The sequence below is a fragment of the Mya arenaria genome, chromosome 17 (genome assembly GCF_026914265.1).
Source record: "Mya arenaria isolate MELC-2E11 chromosome 17, ASM2691426v1".
Lineage (NCBI taxonomy): Eukaryota > Metazoa > Mollusca > Bivalvia > Myida > Myidae > Mya > Mya arenaria.
This window is the reverse complement of record NC_069138.1, coordinates 38565254-38585649: the sequence shown is the minus strand read 5'-3', so window position 1 is coordinate 38585649 and position 20396 is coordinate 38565254. Positions and strand designations below refer to the sequence as shown.

At 34.6% G+C, this 20396-nt stretch overlaps 2 protein-coding genes across 2 annotated transcripts; both read right to left on the bottom strand.

Annotated features, from left to right (window-relative positions):
* Positions 1 to 1766: 1766 nt before the first annotated feature.
* On the bottom strand, positions 1767 to 11228 carry LOC128224343 (heat shock 70 kDa protein 12A-like). The gene is made up of 5 exons (XM_052934160.1): positions 11141 to 11228; positions 5479 to 5790; positions 4815 to 5042; positions 4384 to 4543; positions 1767 to 4155 (listed from the first exon to the last, which is right to left on the bottom strand). The coding sequence occupies exons 2-5, from the start codon at positions 5779 to 5781 to the stop codon at positions 3110 to 3112; spliced, it is 1737 nt and encodes a 578-aa protein (XP_052790120.1). The 5' UTR covers positions 5782 to 5790; positions 11141 to 11228; the 3' UTR covers positions 1767 to 3109.
* A 2790-nt stretch (positions 11229 to 14018) lies between these two features.
* Positions 14019 to 20385, bottom strand: LOC128223146 (heat shock 70 kDa protein 12B-like). The gene is made up of 3 exons (XM_052932428.1): positions 19939 to 20385; positions 17871 to 18006; positions 14019 to 16496 (listed from the first exon to the last, which is right to left on the bottom strand). Exons 1-3 carry the CDS (start codon positions 20236 to 20238, stop codon positions 15424 to 15426), a joined length of 1509 nt encoding a protein of 502 aa, XP_052788388.1. The 5' UTR covers positions 20239 to 20385; the 3' UTR covers positions 14019 to 15423.
* Positions 20386 to 20396: the final 11 nt, after the last annotated feature.

The following is a 20396-nucleotide window of genomic DNA, read 5'->3' as shown; positions in this document are numbered from 1 at the left end:
CTTTATACTACATAAATGTTTGTTTCCTGTGCTAACGCTTTGTGCGCTACGCTCGCTGATAAATTCCGTATCAAACGGCTACTCGTGATCTATCCTATACATAATAAGGTGTCGAAATTTGTTTGTTTTACTAGGTTTATTGAGCATGTCATGATCATAATCTAAGGTCAGCTCTTCACATGACCGCGAAAACGGACTACCTTTTATCTTATGTGTCTGCATGAAGTGTATTCAATACTCATTGTATTATAATTTTGTTTACACAATATTGAATTACTCATTTCAGTATTAAACTATTTTAAGGACAAACACTATCATATTTACACAATACGATGTCATTGTGCGCCAAATGGTGTAGTGAATGTTGGCATCATTCCTGTAGCAGACGACATGCTTTGAGATTTTTGTGATATTGAGTTGTCACATCGGAAATATTCCGTATTTATTTAGCTACCACCAACACAAATTAATAGATTTGAAAATTTTATTCAAATAAACGCTTTCAACCCTGAATAAATATCCACACTAATAAAAAGAAATCCAATTTCACAGTAAATATAATTAAAATTAAATTTAAAAAAATAAAAATGCTAAAATCCAGGCCCCCAGTGTCTCGAGCAATTTTAAGCCCCTTATTATAGAGACAAATTTCGATTTTAGTTATGTTGTGATGATTTCTTGTTTTGCGACTTTAATTGAAATTTATTTAAGATCATCACGATGCACTCAATTTGTTTAAGATATTTCGAGAGATTGGAGCCATATAATTATCAACTTTATCCGATTTAGATTCATGTCATCAACCGTTGGTACATACTTTATATGGATATGTTTAGCGAGGCAAAAACAATGACAGGAGGGATTATCCACCAGTTTACTCTAATGCATTATGGCATTTCAATTTCCTTTTTTTTTCTTTTGCTACAGTGAAATTTATGAAAGATGTTTAGACTTAGTGTATTTCGTTTCCCCTACGTGCCAATATCCAATCTTAGGGCGTCATATCGCGTCCATGGAAGTCCCAAGTCTTCAATCGTATATGTCGATATACCATACTAACGTAATTGCATCCTGAATGAAACGTCAGTCTACATAAATTCAAGTAGAAGTAGAACTGTTAATGTTTTGATGATCATGATGCTGCTGCTGCTGCTGCTGCTGCTGCATTTGTCTCGGTGTAAAACAATGGGCTTATATGTTTAGGGCATTTATAAATACATGTAAAGCTATTGAATGTGTGTGTGGTCCATTGTGTTTGTACGTTTGTGTCACTCGTTCGGGCAATTACCCCTTACTCGGTTTGTATTTGAATGTTTGACTACTGGTCCTATTCCTCATTGTATTGAAAGGGCAAAATCAGCATTCAACTTAACGTTTATTTACATGGCATAATGACATCAAGGTCACTTTCTAGACCTACTTTAAAAACAAATTTGAAAAAAAGTAATTTAGTAATGGCAAGTTCTGCTTGCATGGGTATGTAAACACTGTTAGACACAACGGATTTTTGAAGAATTAGATAGCAAATAATTACAACTTTGAGCAGGTGCGAGTAAATGCTCAAATCCTATTGGATAAGACAACCCATGTGAGATTCATTTATTTCTCGATGAGCATTCGTATAAGCAAATCAGGTTATTGATATTCACAATCGGGCTACTTCCTATTTACTAACTATGACGTCACGTCTTAGTAGGAAGTTATTTTGTTTGTATTTTCTTAAAAAATACTTGGGATTAAAATAAAGCAACAATGAACAATAAAACTTTTAAAATTGTTGATATTGTATTATTTTTTTTATTATAAATGACAATAAAAAAAGTTTGTCTGCAGAGAAAACGTGGCGGTGATCTGTCAGCTTTCGACTTGTTTAAAGATCTCTTTGGTGAGTTGTTTGTGCCGGAATTGAGTGAGGAAACTGCTGCTGCTGTAATTTCTCCAGAAATTAAAGAACTGATGAACATTTAATGAATTGTCTGAAGTTACAAATAAAAATGAAAGTGAAACTGAAAGTTAAGATCTAGGTCAACAGCTATCTGAAAGTAATGGCATGCCGACAATTAATGAATATAAACAACAGGGCAGTAGGTCTAATGGTAAAAATATTGTCTTAACCAAGAAATAATTGAAGGTACAATTCAGAATTTTAACACGTTGCTTTTACGTAAATATCTTAGTAATACCTGAAAAGTGCTGTTAATCCGCTTCGAATTGGGAAAAAATGAGAAGTCGGTAGCCATTACTGGTCTCATCGTTACTAAATTTAGCTCCACGTGTCTCCAAGACAATGATGTATTCATACGCGTGGGAAGGCTACCAACTACATGGAAATATCGAGTGATGAATTGCGCATCTTGGATAATAGCAAAATAAAGCTTTTAATTTTTTAGAGTTGTAATTATAAGTATTGAACATTATTTTTCTGCGTTTCATTGTAGTATGAAGTGTCGATAATTACACCTAATTTATACATAAACACCTTCAAGGCATACTATATTTATTTTGAAAGCATTGCCTTTCCTTCAATGGTTCAACAAAGCATGTTAATAACTATCATTTCAGCGATTCAGACACGGCTGTGTGTGTTAATAAATTAACACCAAACCAAAGGTTTGCTTAAAGATTCAAAAATCCAAACAAACACCAAGCAAGAAACAAAACGTTAACATAATACAAGACAACTACACTAAACAACTATCAAACTTTTGTTAACATTAAACATTGGGGTTATTTCCCCTGCACAGTTAAGTTTGGTTCCTTATGCGTTTATCTTTCGAAGCTTCTCCCCGCATAGGAGTACTATAAGCAAACAAAAGCTTACACAATATTTTGACACAACATACTTGAACATGATGTGGGTATTTTGTTATTTCATTTCTCCAGGCACTGTAGGGTTGCGACCTTGATCAAGATGTGTGTATTTGTGTTATTTCATTGCTCCAAGCACTGTTGGACTGCGACCTTGAACAAGATGTGTGTATTTTGGTTATTTCATTGCTCCAGGCACTGTAGGACTGCGACCTTGAGCAAGATGTGTGTTTTGGTTATTTCATAGCCCCAGGCACTGTAGGACTGCGACCGTGAATATAATGTGTGCATTTTTGTCATCTCACTGTTCCAGGCACTGTAGGACTGCAACCCTTTCGCGACCCGATTCCTTTAAACGTGCTTTCACCATGAGTTCCGTGGTACCAAACAGTAACGTCACTTCAATTGTGACGTAGTCGATTGAATGTTCAATTTCAACCTTTCCAATATATTCACATCCCGGATCGGTCACATAAATTGGTGAGTGTTCAGTGGATCGATAAATCCGAACACAAGAGGACCAGCAATCTCTCTGGGCAAATTTGTGCAAAATTCTATCAGCGTACTTGACCTCATCGTTGACTCTAGCAAAAGGTTTGAAACAATCCTTCGCTCTCCAAGCATTGAAAGTACGTTTAAAGAACTTTGATTCTTCGCTGTGTTTCTCTTCATCAAACGGGAGATCAACAGATATGCCATATGTGTACTTCAGAACTCTGGATGTTACTGCATCTGGATTGTGTCCAAAAATCACTGCCCCTTTTAAAACAGCTAGACCAGCCTCATAAGGGACGATCACGCGTCGGTTTGAAAATGCTCTCTTTATTTTGTTTTGAACGAACGGACTTTCACTAAACCCTCCAACCAACACAATCGTGTGTATAATTCCAATTTGTCTGTCCTCAAAAATTCCTCGTATATGCTTGACAAGACTTGAAATCGGAGCATCGAACCATTTTGCTACTTCACTGGAATGGATTCTAATTTTGTCGCGTTTAAATTCAACCTTGTCAGCATTAAATAACTCTTCCACCCTGTCGCTTAAGGTCTTCCCATTAAACCTTTCGCATAACTCCTGGAGCAACCCTGGCACCTTGAACGACATTTTCTTGTTTGCTTCTTCATCGAATTCTCGTTTGCTTGCCTCAAAACATCTAATGAGATCAAAGTAATCATTCATCCCTTCATCTTTTAAAGCCTCCAGAGCTTGGGTTCCCACAAGACGTTTGAAGAACTTTAGAAGTCTTCTATCAACGTTCGTTCCTCCCCACGGCCCACCGCTGGCCTTTCCTATTTGCTTCAGACCATCTTTATTGATTTCATGGATACATATGTCTGCAGTACCACCTATAGACACAAGAATATCAGGATATATTTAGTAAAGGGCATTATTGAAACTGAAAAAAAAACCCTTCATGATTCTGCTTTTTTTGTGTTCAATGTCTTTGGCGTTGACCCTATGCCATTAAGCGGGGTTTATTTTTAAAATATTCGACAACTGTACAGGTTTGTTTCTGTAATGTTTTTAAATACATATTCAAAGAGATCAGCTGTCTAAATTAGTTTGTATGTTACCTCCAAGATCAACGACCATGTAACGCGTGCCTTCACCAGAGAGCGATATCTTTGCTTCTTGACTGTGTGCGTATTGAATGCCAGACTCACGAGACTTACACCAGATCGAAGCCACTTCTGGTTCTAATGCAAGGGTCAAACTATCTGAATCGATCCCAGCCTGTAATTGTTAATACATTTGACATATGATAAATGTCGGCATCGACACTGTCGACGACAATACAAGTCATTTAAAGTTGTTGTTGTTATCTTGAAATTAAGCATCGAGAAAACATTTTGTCTATATGCGTCGAGCTTAACATCACAACGACCAGATTTGATCGATGCATACTAAAATCACAATAATGTTTAAGTTTTATGATGTATTGTTATATCTTTATATACTATACATGAGTTAATTCAATATGAATATTTAAAACGGCCTTCCAAACCTTCATTGCAGCTTCCCTCATAAAGGCTTTAGCTTTATCACCCCAGATTGCCGGCACAGTAAGGACATACTGCACAATAAAACTGGTCTCGTCCAAACCCTGGCTTTTTATTTGTTCAAGGAAATGGTCTTTCAGGTACTGTATCGACATTGCGAATATCTCAATAGCCGGCATTTCATGTTCCTTCTTCTTGGAAACATCAGCTATTGTAGTAGACCTCTTTAGTTGCTATAGTAATGTAAAAATATGAGTAATGCAATGAAAACTTCAGGAAGAACCGCAGTAGTCGAATAATTCACGATGACCCTGTTCTAAGAAACAAGGTCAAAGACCAACATGTATTAAACGAGGGAAACAGAACGCACAAAAACAACACAGACAAACCACATACAATATGACCACACGTTATTATTATTGTAACATATACTGCCGTATACTTCATTATCATTACGAATTTTTTATTTTACAAGTCTTTAGGCTTAACTGCTTAATTGAAATGACTATGCTATCTACGTGAAAGTTGTCAGCTTTCATCAAAATCGAGCTCATATACATAAGTATGGACTAAACTGATATAGAGCTATGATAAAACGCAGCGATAGTATGATTATTTACGCTCAATATTTGATGAATATGTTTAAATTGAAATTGTAAGAAGACTTACCCCCTCGCTTAAAAGCAGCATCTTAAACTGTCTGAAAAGTCTCCAATCTCCATGTTCTTCAGCTTCGGATAAATTAGCAAATTTGTCTTCGGCTTCAAACCCAAAAGAATGGAAACTGCCCTCCGGATTCAGTAAAATGGATGTTGGAGTTTTCTGTGATATAAGACTTTCTTGACCTGACTTCCACAAAAAAGTGCCCACTTTGAATGGATTATTGCTGTGTGAAAATGCATACCCACTGTATGTTGTGCCAAAATCAAATGCAACGACTATTTTCTGCTTCGCCCTTTCTTGCTCCTGCATGTTGATTTCCTGATGTAAAATGTCATTAATTTAGGTATATTAAATACATGTAAATAGTCGGATAGATGCCTTTTCTCCCACCTCAGTAAAACAAAATATGGAAAAAATGCCCGTGGGCAATTTAACGCCGCATAACAGCATCGCCGCATAAACGTGTTTTTTTTCGTTTATGCGGTATTTTATTTTCAACGCATAAAAAGGATTTTTTTATGTGGCAAAAAGGCACACTTTCGCCGCATAAAAAGCAATTAAAACACATATTAGTACAATAGTGGTTGATAAAGATTCATCAAGATAGGTCATAGTTTTTTGTGTCTTCTTAACCAAGCTTTGAACTTGACATTTAGAGACGTAAATTCTGACAGAGATTTAGTAATATCGGTTTAAATGTGAAGCAAACCAATTGATCTTTTTGCGAAAACGTTTAAAATGACGTTTAACCCGACTAAAGGCTGGAATGAATGCTACGACAAAGCACAACATCGTCATTTGGGACAATCAGAAAACTGAATCGTCGTGTGACGTAACATATATTCTAGCCTTATTGTCAGACTAACGGGCATGTACCTTTGACAATGCGTACTTTTAACGTGTACGTGAAGTTAGCGGCCTTTCGGCCTAGCGGCGTGAAGTTAGCGGCCTAGCGGCGTGAAGTAAGCGGCCTAGCGGCCTAGCGGCCTAAAATTGAATCCTATTCAAAGCATGTATACATGCACTTTCTCCTAAAACAATGACATATTAACTGTTTTATGCACAAATTAACACATTGAAGCTATAATAAACTTTTTTTTTCAAAAACGTCGATAAAGCAGTCAGCTATTTCAAAGCATTAAACATGCATGTTCTAGCGGCCTAAAATTGAATTCTATTTCAAAGCATGTGTACATGCATTTTCTCCTAAAACAATGACATATTAACTGTTTTTATGCACAAATTAACACATTGAAGCTATTATCATTTTTTTTCAAAAACGTCGATAAAGCAGTCAGCTATTTCAAAGCTTTAAACATGCCTGTTTTTCTAAAACAATGATATATTTACTGTTTTTATGCACAAATTATCACTCTTAAGCAACTATTTTCTTTTTTTTCAAAATAGTCGATTAAGCAGTTCAGCGGCCTAGCGGCCCAGCGGCGTGAAGTTAGCGGCCTGGCGGCCTAATATTGGTTTCTATTATAGACCATTTATAAATGCCTTTTCTTCTTAAAAAAATGACAAATTTATGGTTTCTATTCACAAATTACCATCCTTAAGCGAATGTCTGCATTTCGCCCAAATCTCGACCAAGCTGCCAAAAAAATCCATTATAGCGAATATCAGCATTTTCATTTCTTGTATTTAGCAAAATTGTTAAACCATAGATTTATTATTGTTTTGGAAGAAAACGCATGTATACACACTTTGAAATAGGAAACCATTTTAGGCCGCTAGGCCGCTAGGCCGCCAGGCCGCTAACTTCACGCCGCTAGGCCGCTGAGGTTTTCGATCGACTTTTTTGAAAAATTGCTTAAGAGAGATAATTTGGGCATAGAAACAGAAAATATACAAGAAAAAAGTTGATGCATAGCATCAAGTCGGCGCAATGAAATTAAAAGAAAACGTGCACGCAGATAACCAAAAATGGTTATTATTTCAATGATAATATTTTTGTTTATGTTGGGTGTACATATGCTCGAAGGACAGTATGCTTAATAATATTGTTACAATAGTTTAAGCCCGGAGTTATAGATATTCTGTTTTTCCCAAGCTAATCCTCCGATTAAAACTAAATTATAACAAAATATACATTCGTTTCTTCGGAAGAAATAAAGTCAATGGTCGAATACATAGATTTCAATAGCATAAAATTCACCTTTTATTTGTACCGGCATGTTCTGTGAATTCCTTGCTTTATATTTTGTATAAGTTTTTGTAACACATTTCACTCATATGAGTATATAGGACAGGGATGAAAATACTTTACATCAAGAAGGAATTATCTGGAGTTCATTCTTTTGAATGAAATTTTCAAAACAAACAATTAAGCTCAATGTTAATTTTTCAAAACTCGGCATTTTTGCTGTCACCTAGGGAGATTACTGCGTAGGAGGTTTACAAACATAAAGGATATTGTAATAGTAGCGTGAATCCTTCATAATGGAAGTTGATATCAATCGGAACACCTCGGCCTGTATCTATATCGGAGATGGCCGAGTTGTTATAATTGAGTTGGTATTTAAAATAAAAAAAATAAAAATGATAAGCAGGGCTATTATAATTTAAGGTTTCATTATCAATTAAAGTGCAAAGATTTATGAAAAATACTAAACTTCATATATTATTATGCAACGTGGAAACTATTGAAAGCATTGTTCTGCAATTTATGAACTAGTCCCTAAGTTGGAATAATTCTAAAGTAATATCAAATAAAGTCGGCGCCCTTCTTGGCGCAGACTTATAATAAAATAAATTAGAAGGAGAGGCATGTTCACATGCTTTGAAAAGCTGACTGCTTGTTCGAATTTTGGAAAAAAATGTTGATAATCGCCTCAGAGAGATAGTGTGTGCTTAAAAATCAGTTAATATTTCTTTGTTTTATAAGAAAATGCATGTATACATGCTTTGAAATAGGATAGCATTTTAGGCCGCCAGGCCGCTAACTTCACGCCGCTAGGCCGCTAGGACGCTAGGCCGCTAACTTCACGTACATTCTTTCAACGTCATTTCAAACTGATAAAAGAGTCATCATGGACTTCTTTCTTTCATTGATTGTGTTTTTATGCACTAGTCATTTGAACACTCCAAGGGTTTATTTTCAACTTCCATTTTGGCTCAACTTGCCTGCCAGCTTTTCCCATATTTTCTTTAAAATGACAGTAATATGCAACGCCCTAATCTTAATCATCACCATAATCAACAACATTTTGGATCTACTTATCAGGGATGGGAGAGGAATGCATCCCATCCCGAGTCAATCACATTTTACGACAATGAGGTTTATCGATATTGTTTTAATCAATTAATAAAGTCCTCAAAATCGATATCAATAGATATTATTAAATAAATGTAAATTATTGTTTGTCTGTAAAATTCTTTCATCGTTTCTCTTAGGAACCTGGAACTGATTTTTGTATTTCTATGACCAAATTAAGACCAGTATCCACGTCGGTGCAAAGTCAATCGGAACACCTCGGCCATCTCCGCCAAACGACGAGCCGGTGCTTTAAAAAAACTAATTCGTTAAATTAATAATACTTATATTTATCAATTGTAGTGTTTAACGTGTTATGGTTATATCTAAGTTCAAATAAGTTACAAGTTTAGAAATGCATCAATCATTAAAAAAATAAAGTCCTTAGGTTTAACTGCTAAATTGAAATGACTATGCTATCTACTTGCAGCGTAATTAGAACATGTAAAGAATTTTTGATATCGTAAATTGTTTGTTTACATCCCAGGACGTTTTTGATGAAAAATAGCCGAGATGTTCAAATTTCCACAACGACGAGCAGCTCATTCATATTATATACAAAAAGGCTGCTTGCTGAATTATGCATGACAAGGAAGTAATATTTATTTATCTAATGATATTTTACCAAACGAACTATTTGTTAATGCAAACCGCACAACGAGTGCGATACAGACAAGTAAACACACTGTACTATTATATCATCATATACCACACTCGTTTATCTGTTCAAGGTCAATATATCTAAGATAACACACAAACAAGACATATTATAATAAGATTTTTCCTTTAACAGGTGATACAGATGCAATTGACATATACCAAAACATAGTCAGAATTGATTGTCAAAATCTTTATAAATATATATCAGTGCGTCATCAGCCCTCTTCAAATCGATGTATTTTGCATATGTGTCCAAGTTATAGGATTTGAAGGTGATGCCATTGAACGTGAAACGTTGTTGAGAATAAAGATAACTGTAATCAACGCCATATTACCCCCACTGTCATTATCTTCTTTTTTGAAACACTTGAACTGACACTGTTACTGAATATTGAACAAGAATGACGGAGCCTCGGACGAATGCAACTTTAACTACCCCGCCGCCCAGGCACATTCAATCAATTGGAATAATAGTAACTGACATACATCGGTTGTTACTGAGATATGTATGGTATAGTTATATATATATCGTTCGTGCAAAACAAGTCAAGGAATTGACACATCTTGCAGACAAATTAGCACATTTTTATTTAACAGAATTGTTTAATCTGTGCAGTATAGTGCGTTCAGCTTAAACTTAAAAAGAGACAATGGTAAAGCATGGTTAAGCATGAGTTGATGATGCCAATGAGAACATTATGATACAAATTGTGTTTGTCTAACAATGACAAAACTGATTCAACCAAACGTTATACAACTTATTACATGTATCTGATATCCTTGAGGACGACGATAAAGTTTTAATTACAATTAAGGGAGATAATAAACGTGCTGACTTGAGTTGGTTGAGAATAATGCGGTTTGTAGGAGAACTTGTAAAAATACAGTAGGTTCATGCTAAAACTGGGTTTGTACCCCAAATGTTATGTAAAAACGGTGTTTAAACGATACAACTGTGCGTTAATAATTTAAGTAACAATTGCATACGTAAGCTAATGTTCGGTGAGACAAGTGACAAGCAACGACAGGAATTGCACCTTAATATTCTGTGACCCAATTAATAGTGAGGCACCCGCTGACTTTGACCCCTTCGTCTAAGGTTCCGATTCTTAGGTATTGCCGTTGCATTATGCAATATGTATATGTATGAAAAAGGGCCGCAACTGATGTTGAAAAATGTCAGGGCTCAATCCGTTGGGCATGTTCTGTTTTATATGAGCGTAAACAATATAATATTGTTTTGTTCCGGGTCCTCTGCTATGGTAGTAAGTCCGCTTAGTTTTGTTTATGTCTAGTCACGTAGCATTGGGTGTTACTGATATGAGACTATAATGTAAGTTTAATTTTGAGCCGGTTCGACAAATCGCATATGGAAGCGCACGTCGCATAAAGTGATGATAAGGTGATGCACTATGGTCGACTTGTTTTATGTTAACCTGTGGTAATAATAATACGATTCTTTAACAACCTCGTAAACCTTGTCAAGTTGGCATAAACAAGAGTACATGATCACATCATATCAGAATATACGATATACGCTTCCATATATATAAACTCGATGATCACCTGAACGCAAACTTTGCTTATTGCTTAAGACAGTTCAAAGTGTTGCAGTCAGCCATTTTCATTCCATCTTGAAAATTTTTCTATTAACATTTACATCATAGTTAAATCATACGATAAATATATTGTTACCAAACATATTTTATGTAAAAGATATAATTATTATGAGTTACATAAAACGCCTACCTGGTTCAAACAGACTCCTTGTTTAATCGATGCGTTCTCGATTCAGTGTGCTTGTATTGCACGCACAAGCTGTCATCTGTCTGATAACATTAATTGTATATATAGTCCTCTTTCGTTTTCAAAAAATGAGCATGTGTCCAATGCGTGATATATTAAAGTAACAGTAACATAATTAATAACAATTTTGAAAAACGCGTTATCAGTCAAAATTTCTTACTTATTAATGACTTAACCAAATAAAGTTTGGAAAATGAAAATAACTATTAGAATATTCATAAATATTTAGGATTCACAAGTGATTCACATAGTAAACTGTTTATTAAATATTTTGATTCATTATTAAGTTAAATCCTCATATGTTTGATATATGTTTTTTTTAATGTCCCCGCCAAGAATTTCCTCACTATATATTGATTTATTTGATACCCCATACGCTTCTTTTACTGTGTGCTTTGTCGCCAGTAGCGATGGAGTTTGGCTTATGCATTTAAAATTGTAATTGTAATCGTTATTTGAAAACTCAAATCTGTTATTGTTGCTGTTATACATGAAAGCTATCAATTTGTCATTGATTGAACTATTTCCCGGTCAGCAGTATGACATGTTTACCTCCCGCGCTATGACGTCATTGCAATTTCAATTTTTTTAGACGGCATATCATCAGTAGATTATAAAACAATTATTTCCATTTTGTTTAGACAAACATTTGATCAAGTAATAGAACAGTTTTTTTCTGGTTATTTGGGTAACAATCAAAACTGTTGTCCCTCGGTGTCTGCTGTCTGGGGTAATATTCTGAACTGTTGCAAAAAGATGTTACTCCTCCTCCTCGGGACAACAGTTTTTACTGTTACCCAAATAACCATGAAATAACTGTATATCGTTGTTAAATGTTGGGACAGTTCCTCAAGATTGGGGCCGTAGACCTGTTTACCCCGAGTGAACTGATGTTTCCCTGACCGTTCCCCGGAGGTAATCGCAACCTTTATTTCTATGGTTCATTGTGACCGTTTTTTGTTGCTCGTCGGCCATGTATTGTTTCGATAAACAGGGTCATTGTAAAACTACTGGATAAAATTGTTAATGTGCCTGTAATTTGCTGTGAATCAAAATAAAATTTCCGTTTTCTGAAATCGACAGTTATTTGAATTTATCTGTTTGCTTGTGAATGAATAAAACGAAATATGACATTACATTGATTTCCCCAAACAATTGTCGAAGATTTACAAATGTTATCGGTAAAAACGTAGTCAATAAACATGTTGAATGATTAGATAAACGAACTGGGGCTCATCATAGTGGTTGATATGGAAATGAAAGAGAAAGTATAGTTTTAGTGCGTTGTACCTGACGATTATTTATCACTTCAGTATTACGAAATGTCTTCATAAAGATACTTTTCGACTGTATATCCATATTAATACATTGAATTAGGACTCATATTAAAACACTGTATCAGAGTTTCTTTAATTTGAACTTACTGGCAAATAGTGTCTGTAAAGCAGAAATATATAATATAACGATTTAACAATGCTCTAAAATGCCAAACCAAATGTCACTGAATTTACTTATAAAACGGGTTTGTCATATTGAAAATAATTACATAATAAAAATAATTGTATCCACTTTGCAACAGGATGTTTTGCCATTGCCCAAATTGATAATGTAAGAACCGAAATATAAATTATAGAATAACATGTCCGTGTTTGGTCGATTTAAGAGGTGTGTTAACAAGGTGAGCGTTTACGATAGAACACTGGTATTATTCTGCATATTTACGTGCGGTTAACGGCTGACGTTTTATTTCATACGCATTACCGGGGGCAGTATTTTACCTGTAATACGGAATACAATATTTCAACCATTTTTTATAGACATTTTCCAGATGAGACGCACTCGGACTGTTAAACACTGTGCATGCTATGCATATGGTTTCGACCTCATTAAGATGTATAAACCCTATGGAAAATTAAGATGAGAACGAATGACGAAGTTTCCCTTTAAAAAGTTGTATTGCATAACCCGACATGAGAAACGGGACAAAAAGTGAACAGGAACTAAAAGCAAACAACTGCTGTGGAGCTAAACAGCTAGCTTTTCGTTCAATAAATTATTTAAGGCTCGCATTTGCGACACGGTTACCCGCTTCCTTTGTATCTGCTCTGATAACAAAACAATCCGCCTACATAAGCTCACTTGAGCGACTGGTACCCTTAAAGTGACACTCGTATTCAAAATTCATACATACACATGTATAACAAACATAAATTTTGAGTGATAAACCTTTAACTACTTACTAAAAAATGCATTCATGGAAAATATTAATAATTGATAGCAAGTTTGTAACCGTGTATTGAATAGCTGAAAACGCAATAATATTAAATGATTGCTGAGTGCTAAAAGATTTACTGTGATCTACTATCATCTTATAAAGTAGAAATACTGTGTTGTATGCACCTTTCTTTCAAATTAAACTTGATATCCTTCATAAGAACAACTGTTTTCGACATTTGTTCATTCTTTTTGGTATAGTAAAACATTTGTATTAATTGTGGTAAATTTTATTTGGGAGTAAGAGTGCATCTTAAACTGAACTCAGGCAACTTATAATTAAAATAGTCTAAGATATGTAACGAATATTTGTGAAGACGAAAGCTATCAGTTATATTTCAAAAAAAGTCTTTGTGCTAGAGCTAGATATTCTATAGTTTTTTTAAAAAATTATCTGGTTGAAATTTATGCCCATTGACTTTATTTTTGAATCGTGTATCACTTCTTATATTGTTCAAAAACATCATAACACTCCATACGGTCTGAAATATGCATGATAACAACATAATCCGTCTGATATATCTCTTACATACTTTGAACATGAGGATACATTTCTAAATCGTTTAATGCACTATTATGTTTACTAGCGGGAAAAGAAACAGTGCATAAATTTGTCTAACATAACGTTAAGCCTTTCGATGGTATCATGTTTTAGACTTTTTGACACAAATAAAACTGTAAGCCAGGGAGGTACTTCCTCAATGCATGTGACAATTTTCAAAATGAGGTCATCCGTTAACATAGGTATATCTTGGTTATTTAAGCAGTGGTAGATTTTTGCATCTTCATTTTCTTTATTAAATTAAACATTGTAAAGCATACCATTTTAACATGTCATTTCCCCATTTTCAAAACAAATAGCTTTTGAGATTGTAATCTAACACTTAGTATTTAAAAAAAAGATAAATAATGTCTTACACTGTAACATGAGAACACCCCTAAACTTCACTGCCATGGCATAAAACTGGATGTATAAATTTATCAAACAAATTTGGTCTATAACTAGCAAAAGAAAATACAAATTGAAGAACGTAAGAGTTTATCTTGTATATTGCTTCAAACATTTGTCCATACATATTTTCAAAAATAGTTTTATACGACCCATCTATGGTCTAATACTATACCTTAATTATAAGGTTTATTTACAATTTCATTATATTATTGTTCTAAGTAAATATAACATAACATTACTTAATTTAAAACCTCCTTTATATCCACCTACATATTAAATCACGTACAGTTTAACATACCATTAGCAATGCTATCATGGCCGTTCGTGATCAAAGTTTCTTCCAAATCATTTATGAACAAAAGAGGAATGGCATTCAACGTTTTCTTACAAAACAAAATTAAACTAAAGTAGTCTAAAAGTGTCATCTTGGCTAACGATAATTTGTCACTATTTTTTGGTTACTTCTGAATCCTTATTTAATTTACATAAACATATGCTAACATACTTAACTAATTTAATTCTCAACCCTATGTAAATAAGATCATACAATATTGTCCATGAATGTAACCAAACAACAACACTTGAAACTACAGCCAGACGCGGAGAAGCCTAAACTTTAACCATGATCCTGTTTGAAGATAGAAAAGTGAAGGCCAAACAAACACCAAAGAAGTGGCACTGAACGCTACAAGAAAACAAACATCAACAAACGAGACAAACATTATGCCTCATAAACAGATTTTAGCAAACAGGAGACACAAGAGCGCTATAAGAATATAGGCATTACCAAACAAGACCCACATAATGCTTCAAGAAACAGATTTCACCTAACAAAAGACACAGAACGCAACAAGAAAACATACATCACCAAATAAAAGACACATAACGCTTCAAGAACAAACGAATATCAAAATTTAGCCGTTGGTAAATGTTAGGGAAACCGCATTGACTCAAGTGCTTATTCACATTTTACAAACAAAGACAAATACTTTTTATAGACCTATTTCCTCTGTCCACGACCCGTTTCCTTTAGTCTGCCTTTCGGAATACAATTCAACACGGCAGTCGACTCCCGACCCGATTCCATTAGTCTTGCTTTCACCATGAGTTCAGTCTGTCCAAACATAAACGTTATTTGAATGGTGACATAATCGATTGTGTGGTTTAGTTCAATTGTTCCTAAAAACTCGCAGTCTGGTTCTGTAACATAGACGGGGGATCTTTCCGTCGATCGGAATATGCGAACACTTGTGGAAATTGTTCCTCTTTGAGCAAACTTGTACACGAACTCTGTATCATACCTCACCTCGTCGTCGACAGCCGCAAACACTTTGAAACAATCTCGAGCTCGCCAGTCGTTGTATTGTAACTTAAAGAACTTAGACTCTTCTGAATGTATTGAACTGTCAATGCATACACCATACGTGTATCGAAGCACCCTAGATTTGACAGCGAAGGGAAAATGTCCAAACTTAACTGCTCCTTTTAAAACAGCGAGGCCGGCCTCGTGTGGGATAATACAACGCCTTCCTTGTATTTCGTTGCCAACACACGTTTGTACGTACTTGCTTTCAGAGAAACCGCCAACCAGCACAATTGTGTGTACGTTTCTCATCGTTCGATATGATAATATCTTCCGAATGTGGTTGATCAGTTTTGTTACTGGGCCTTCAAACCAATTACTCACAATTCGTGTACTAACAAGCATTTTTGTTGGTTTAACCGTTATCTCACTTCTGTATCCCAGCTCTTCTATGCGGTTTTGCAGACTTTTACCAAACGTTTCCTGACTTTTATTTCGGAGAGAGGGTGAAAATTTTATGACAAAGTTTGCAGCTAACTCCCCAGTAAAATTTCTTTTTTTGCCTTCGAACTCGTTTAAAATCTTAAAGTAGTCCTCCATGTTGGTATCTTTGAGGTCGCTAAGAGCTTCTTCTCCAAATATCTCTCCGAGGAATGTAATGTAGTTTTCATCTACATTTATTCCGCCCCAGGGACCACCGCTGGCCTTTTCGATTTCCTTCAAAGAGCCATCTTGTAATCGTTCATGGACTGATATATCTGCTGTGCCTCCTGAAAAAAAGAATCGTCTTCTATCAAGCAGATTTTGAAAAGTGTAGCCTTTAATAGCTAATGGACATTGAGATATTGTTGCCATGAAACTCATGCCTGTGCGTATGGTAATAGTAATGATGGTGAACAATCTTGAGCACAGAAACACTGTGCGATCATTTGATTGACACTTCGGATACTTAAAAGTGTATTACTATAAAAGCAAATATACAATCTCATGATCATTGGAAAATAGGTAGCACCAGTAATTTAATGATGAATCCAAAATGTATTTATGATGAAGAGCGAGGTGGAAAGCCATCGATAACTAAAGCTTATTAGTATCGACCATTGGATCGGAGAAGAAATTTAATGCAAGAAAACCCGAGTGTATTTACGGCAAATAGTTCACATGTCTGTCATCTTTATTTTAAATGATATTTTACCTTCAGGACTCATTTTTTAACAAATCAGCTGTATACTTTAGAACTTTTCGCCGTTTAGACATGTTCACCGAAAACAAATAAAAATTAATATATGTACAAATAGGCATAAGGTGATTTAAATAAGAAATTACATTTCAACAGCAAAAAAACCCACATGAAAGCAAAAACATGGAAGTAAAAGGTTTTAATAACAACATATGCACGCCGCAAACAACTGTATAAATCATTTTATGTGTTTTCTCTTCATTATTGTAAGATTTAAGCTGATTGGTACTCCAATTAATGAACTATCGTCGATGGATAAGACTGCACAATGCAAAATGAAGAAACCATCACTTGATTTGAAGCGCCTGCATATTTTTGATACACTTGTAAAATAACACAACATTTATAACACAAAGTGGACATTCGGAATTCCACTTAACACTTCCACTGTTCCTTTATTTGAACCAAGCGCATACGGATTATCTTATCCTTTCACACAAGGCGAAACCAACTTGTTTTTATGTTTAGCGCAAACCCTCAGTACGAAAACGTTTATAACTTTCATGAAAAACAACAACAAACAAACATTTGAATACAAAATGAGTTTAACTAAGCCTTTAAGTGTGCTGATCATTGGAGTTACACAGAATGCACCATTTTTGATACTAAATGCCAAGAATACTATTACAAAGTATGAACCATGTCGGTTACATTAGTTATCTGTAGTCGGAATTATAGTAAAAGGAAATTAAAAATATTCGGTAAGTTCGTTAATCATATAAAATGTTGTTGTTTTTTCGATCAGGAGCCCAAAACCTATTCGTCCGCGGACTCTAAACGTAGAAACGGGCTGATATGGCTCCGTAGTAAATCAATATAATCGCTTATGAATGTTCTTTTTCAGAAACTAAATAATTATTTACTCAATAGCAAGTTAAAAAAGGTGTGAAATGAGATACATAACCTCCAAGGTCGACAACCATGTATTGAGTGCCGGGGCCTGCCAGGGCAATGGTTGAACTGGGACTGTCGGTCTGACACCAGATGGAAGCAACTTCAGGCTCTAGGGCAAGCTGTAAACGTTCGCTTGCGATTCCAGCCTAATGAAAGTAAATAACTAAGAACTAAATAACCCAATGCTGGTCAAAGTACTTTTTAGCAACTTGGCCTCAAGACAACAACAACACAACACGATTTATTCAAGGCAGTACAAAAACACAGTTTACACAGTGAATCGTTTTTTTTTAAACTTCTATAAAGAAGTAAAACGTTGCGAGTTTCCGTTGATATCTTGAACAGTTGAATCTGATGTCAAAGTCTAAATAAACAAGAACTATCTTTAAAAAAGATAATCTGCGAAAGCTTTGTAAACATGGTCACTAAGAATGTATAGGAAAGCAGTATGAACTTTACATGTGCATATTGTTTCAATTAAATATCTAAAGAGTTTTTAGAAATGTCAAAAAAGATGATATTTTTAGTTTTAACACGATTTTACTTAATAATATTAAAGCAGAGTTATCATTTTTGCTAAACTTATGCGTGCGTAATAACTCTTAGAAGGTATGAGTCAAGTTTTATTTCGATATTTATATATATAGAATCTTATATAGTTAAAGCAAACTATTTGCACGACTAGGTATCATAGTAAACCAAATCGCATTAACCTGACTTATCAGAATGATGAAAGACATTGAAGTTGTGCCATAAATGATATTTTAGGATTAACAACAGCTAGTTTATATACTTAAAAAATTATTGTCTATAAGTTTTGGGTTCATCAAAAGTAACTTTTCTGAAAAGAAAAGGGATTAATCGTCATATGTAATTAATTGTTAAAATATAACTTATCAGAATGATGTAATAATATAAACAATCCGTAATTATGTCAACAACAAACAGTTATGCTGTTTACGAATCGTACCTACTCGGCCATCTAAGACCCGAAATTTTCATAGTTGAACGAACAGGAACCCATTACAGTTCTAGTTCCTAACTGGTTTGGTTTTTCCAGAGTTATAATAAGGTAGGTCAATCTCAGTGAGAGGCATCGAGGTGATAAACACTATAGCTTTTGGTTTGGGAACTTCCTAAAAATCGGGAATTTCAGAGGCTAATTTTGAAAAGAATAAACAGGGTACTTGTTTTATATAAATAATTTACCAAAGTTTTCCAATTTGAAGCAAACGTCACATAACTTGATACTACGAAAGGCTCTCAGTGGGTAATAAGTCTTTTAACGATAAATAATCGAACATAAAAATCAAATCATGTTTTACAAATAATTTAATAGTTTGCGCTCAAAACAAAAAAAAAGTCATGTGTTTTCACAGAAAGTTATTGCTTAAGGAAAGCAATAAGAAGTCAAATTTTAGAAAATTTCGTTTCAAAACTTCATCTTATTTGTTCCTCACGTATGCTCGCCGGCATAATTAAAAACCATGAAATCGGTTCATTTCCTTTATTTCTCCTGCATTATTCATTAACGCAATATTTGATTGGTCTACAACCAAATTCCTTAATATTTAGGTAAAAACTGAGGTTAAACAGCTATCACCGACAATTTCTTTACGTCATTTAATCCGAATAGGTAAAATTTTGCAACTGTATTTAATATACAAATATCTGAAATTCTTAATACACAAATATCTGAAAACTCTTTTTTAAATGAAAACGTCTATTTATAGTCCTGTGTAATCGTTTTTGTTACAAGGCTATATTCGTTTACCTTTCGTGCTTGATATCATATATACAATGTTTTCCAAAATTTAACGTTTAATAGTGGTCTGCAGATCAACTATGAGACATTTATCTTTTTGTTACAAGCTCATTTGTTTGATATGGGGAATATGAAGTACGACATCTGCGAACTAAAACTAATACTAATGAATACGCTTACAAAACGTCAACTTAACACGGCTATCGTTTTTGGCTTGGCCTTTGATTTTTGTGCTATTAAACGGAATCACACCATAAGTTTAAATGACATTACAGTAAAATTCGAGTTTCGCTTACTGTGCAACCATACAAACCGTTTCATTGTGTAGAATCATCTTAAATCTTCGGAACAGCGTCCACTCGTTCTGTTTGCCTTCCCCTGCAACAGCTGCATACTTTCTTTCCGCTTCAAAACCAAACGCATTGAATTCTCCCTTTTTATCGCATAGAATGCATGTTGGAGTTTTTAAGGATATAAGTCCCGCTGTCCCAGACTTCCAAAAATTGGTTGTTATATCCATAGGATTATTACGAAATGAAAACGCATATCCACTGTAAGTTGTTCCAAAATCTATTGCTGCAACAACCTGAAATCCGTCTTTTGTCTCTGCCATTTCCCTTCGTATATAATTCACTTCTCACAACAAGTTCGTTTAGTTCAACTCACTTTCTGAATTCAATGATTTGGCAAAAATCCTGGTCAAACGTTTAAAATAATGAGCTTACGTATCTCGCTTTAAAATATGAAACACTGAAATTGATCTGTTTACTT

What these genes read in the sequence shown, in the direction of transcription:
- LOC128224343 (XM_052934160.1), bottom strand. Translation starts at nt 5,781, where the DNA reads ATGCAGGAGCAAGAAAGGGCGAAGCAGAAAATAGTCGTTGCATTTGAT. An exon ending in TGCTGCTTTTAAGCGAGGGG is followed by an intron (nt 5,043 to 5,478) that starts GTAAGTCTTCTT and finishes ACATTACTATAG; the next exon opens with CAACTAAAGAGGTCTACTAC. An exon ending in CATGGTCGTTGATCTTGGAG is followed by an intron (nt 4,156 to 4,383) that starts GTAACATACAAA and finishes TTGTGTCTATAG; the next exon opens with GTGGTACTGCAGACATATGT.
- LOC128223146 (XM_052932428.1), bottom strand. Translation starts at nt 20,238, where the DNA reads ATGGCAGAGACAAAAGACGGATTTCAGGTTGTTGCAGCAATAGATTTT. An exon ending in TGATTCTACACAATGAAACG is followed by an intron (nt 18,007 to 19,938) that starts GTTTGTATGGTT and finishes TACTTTCATTAG; the next exon opens with GCTGGAATCGCAAGCGAACG. An exon ending in CATGGTTGTCGACCTTGGAG is followed by an intron (nt 16,497 to 17,870) that starts GTTATGTATCTC and finishes TCTTTTTTTCAG; the next exon opens with GAGGCACAGCAGATATATCA.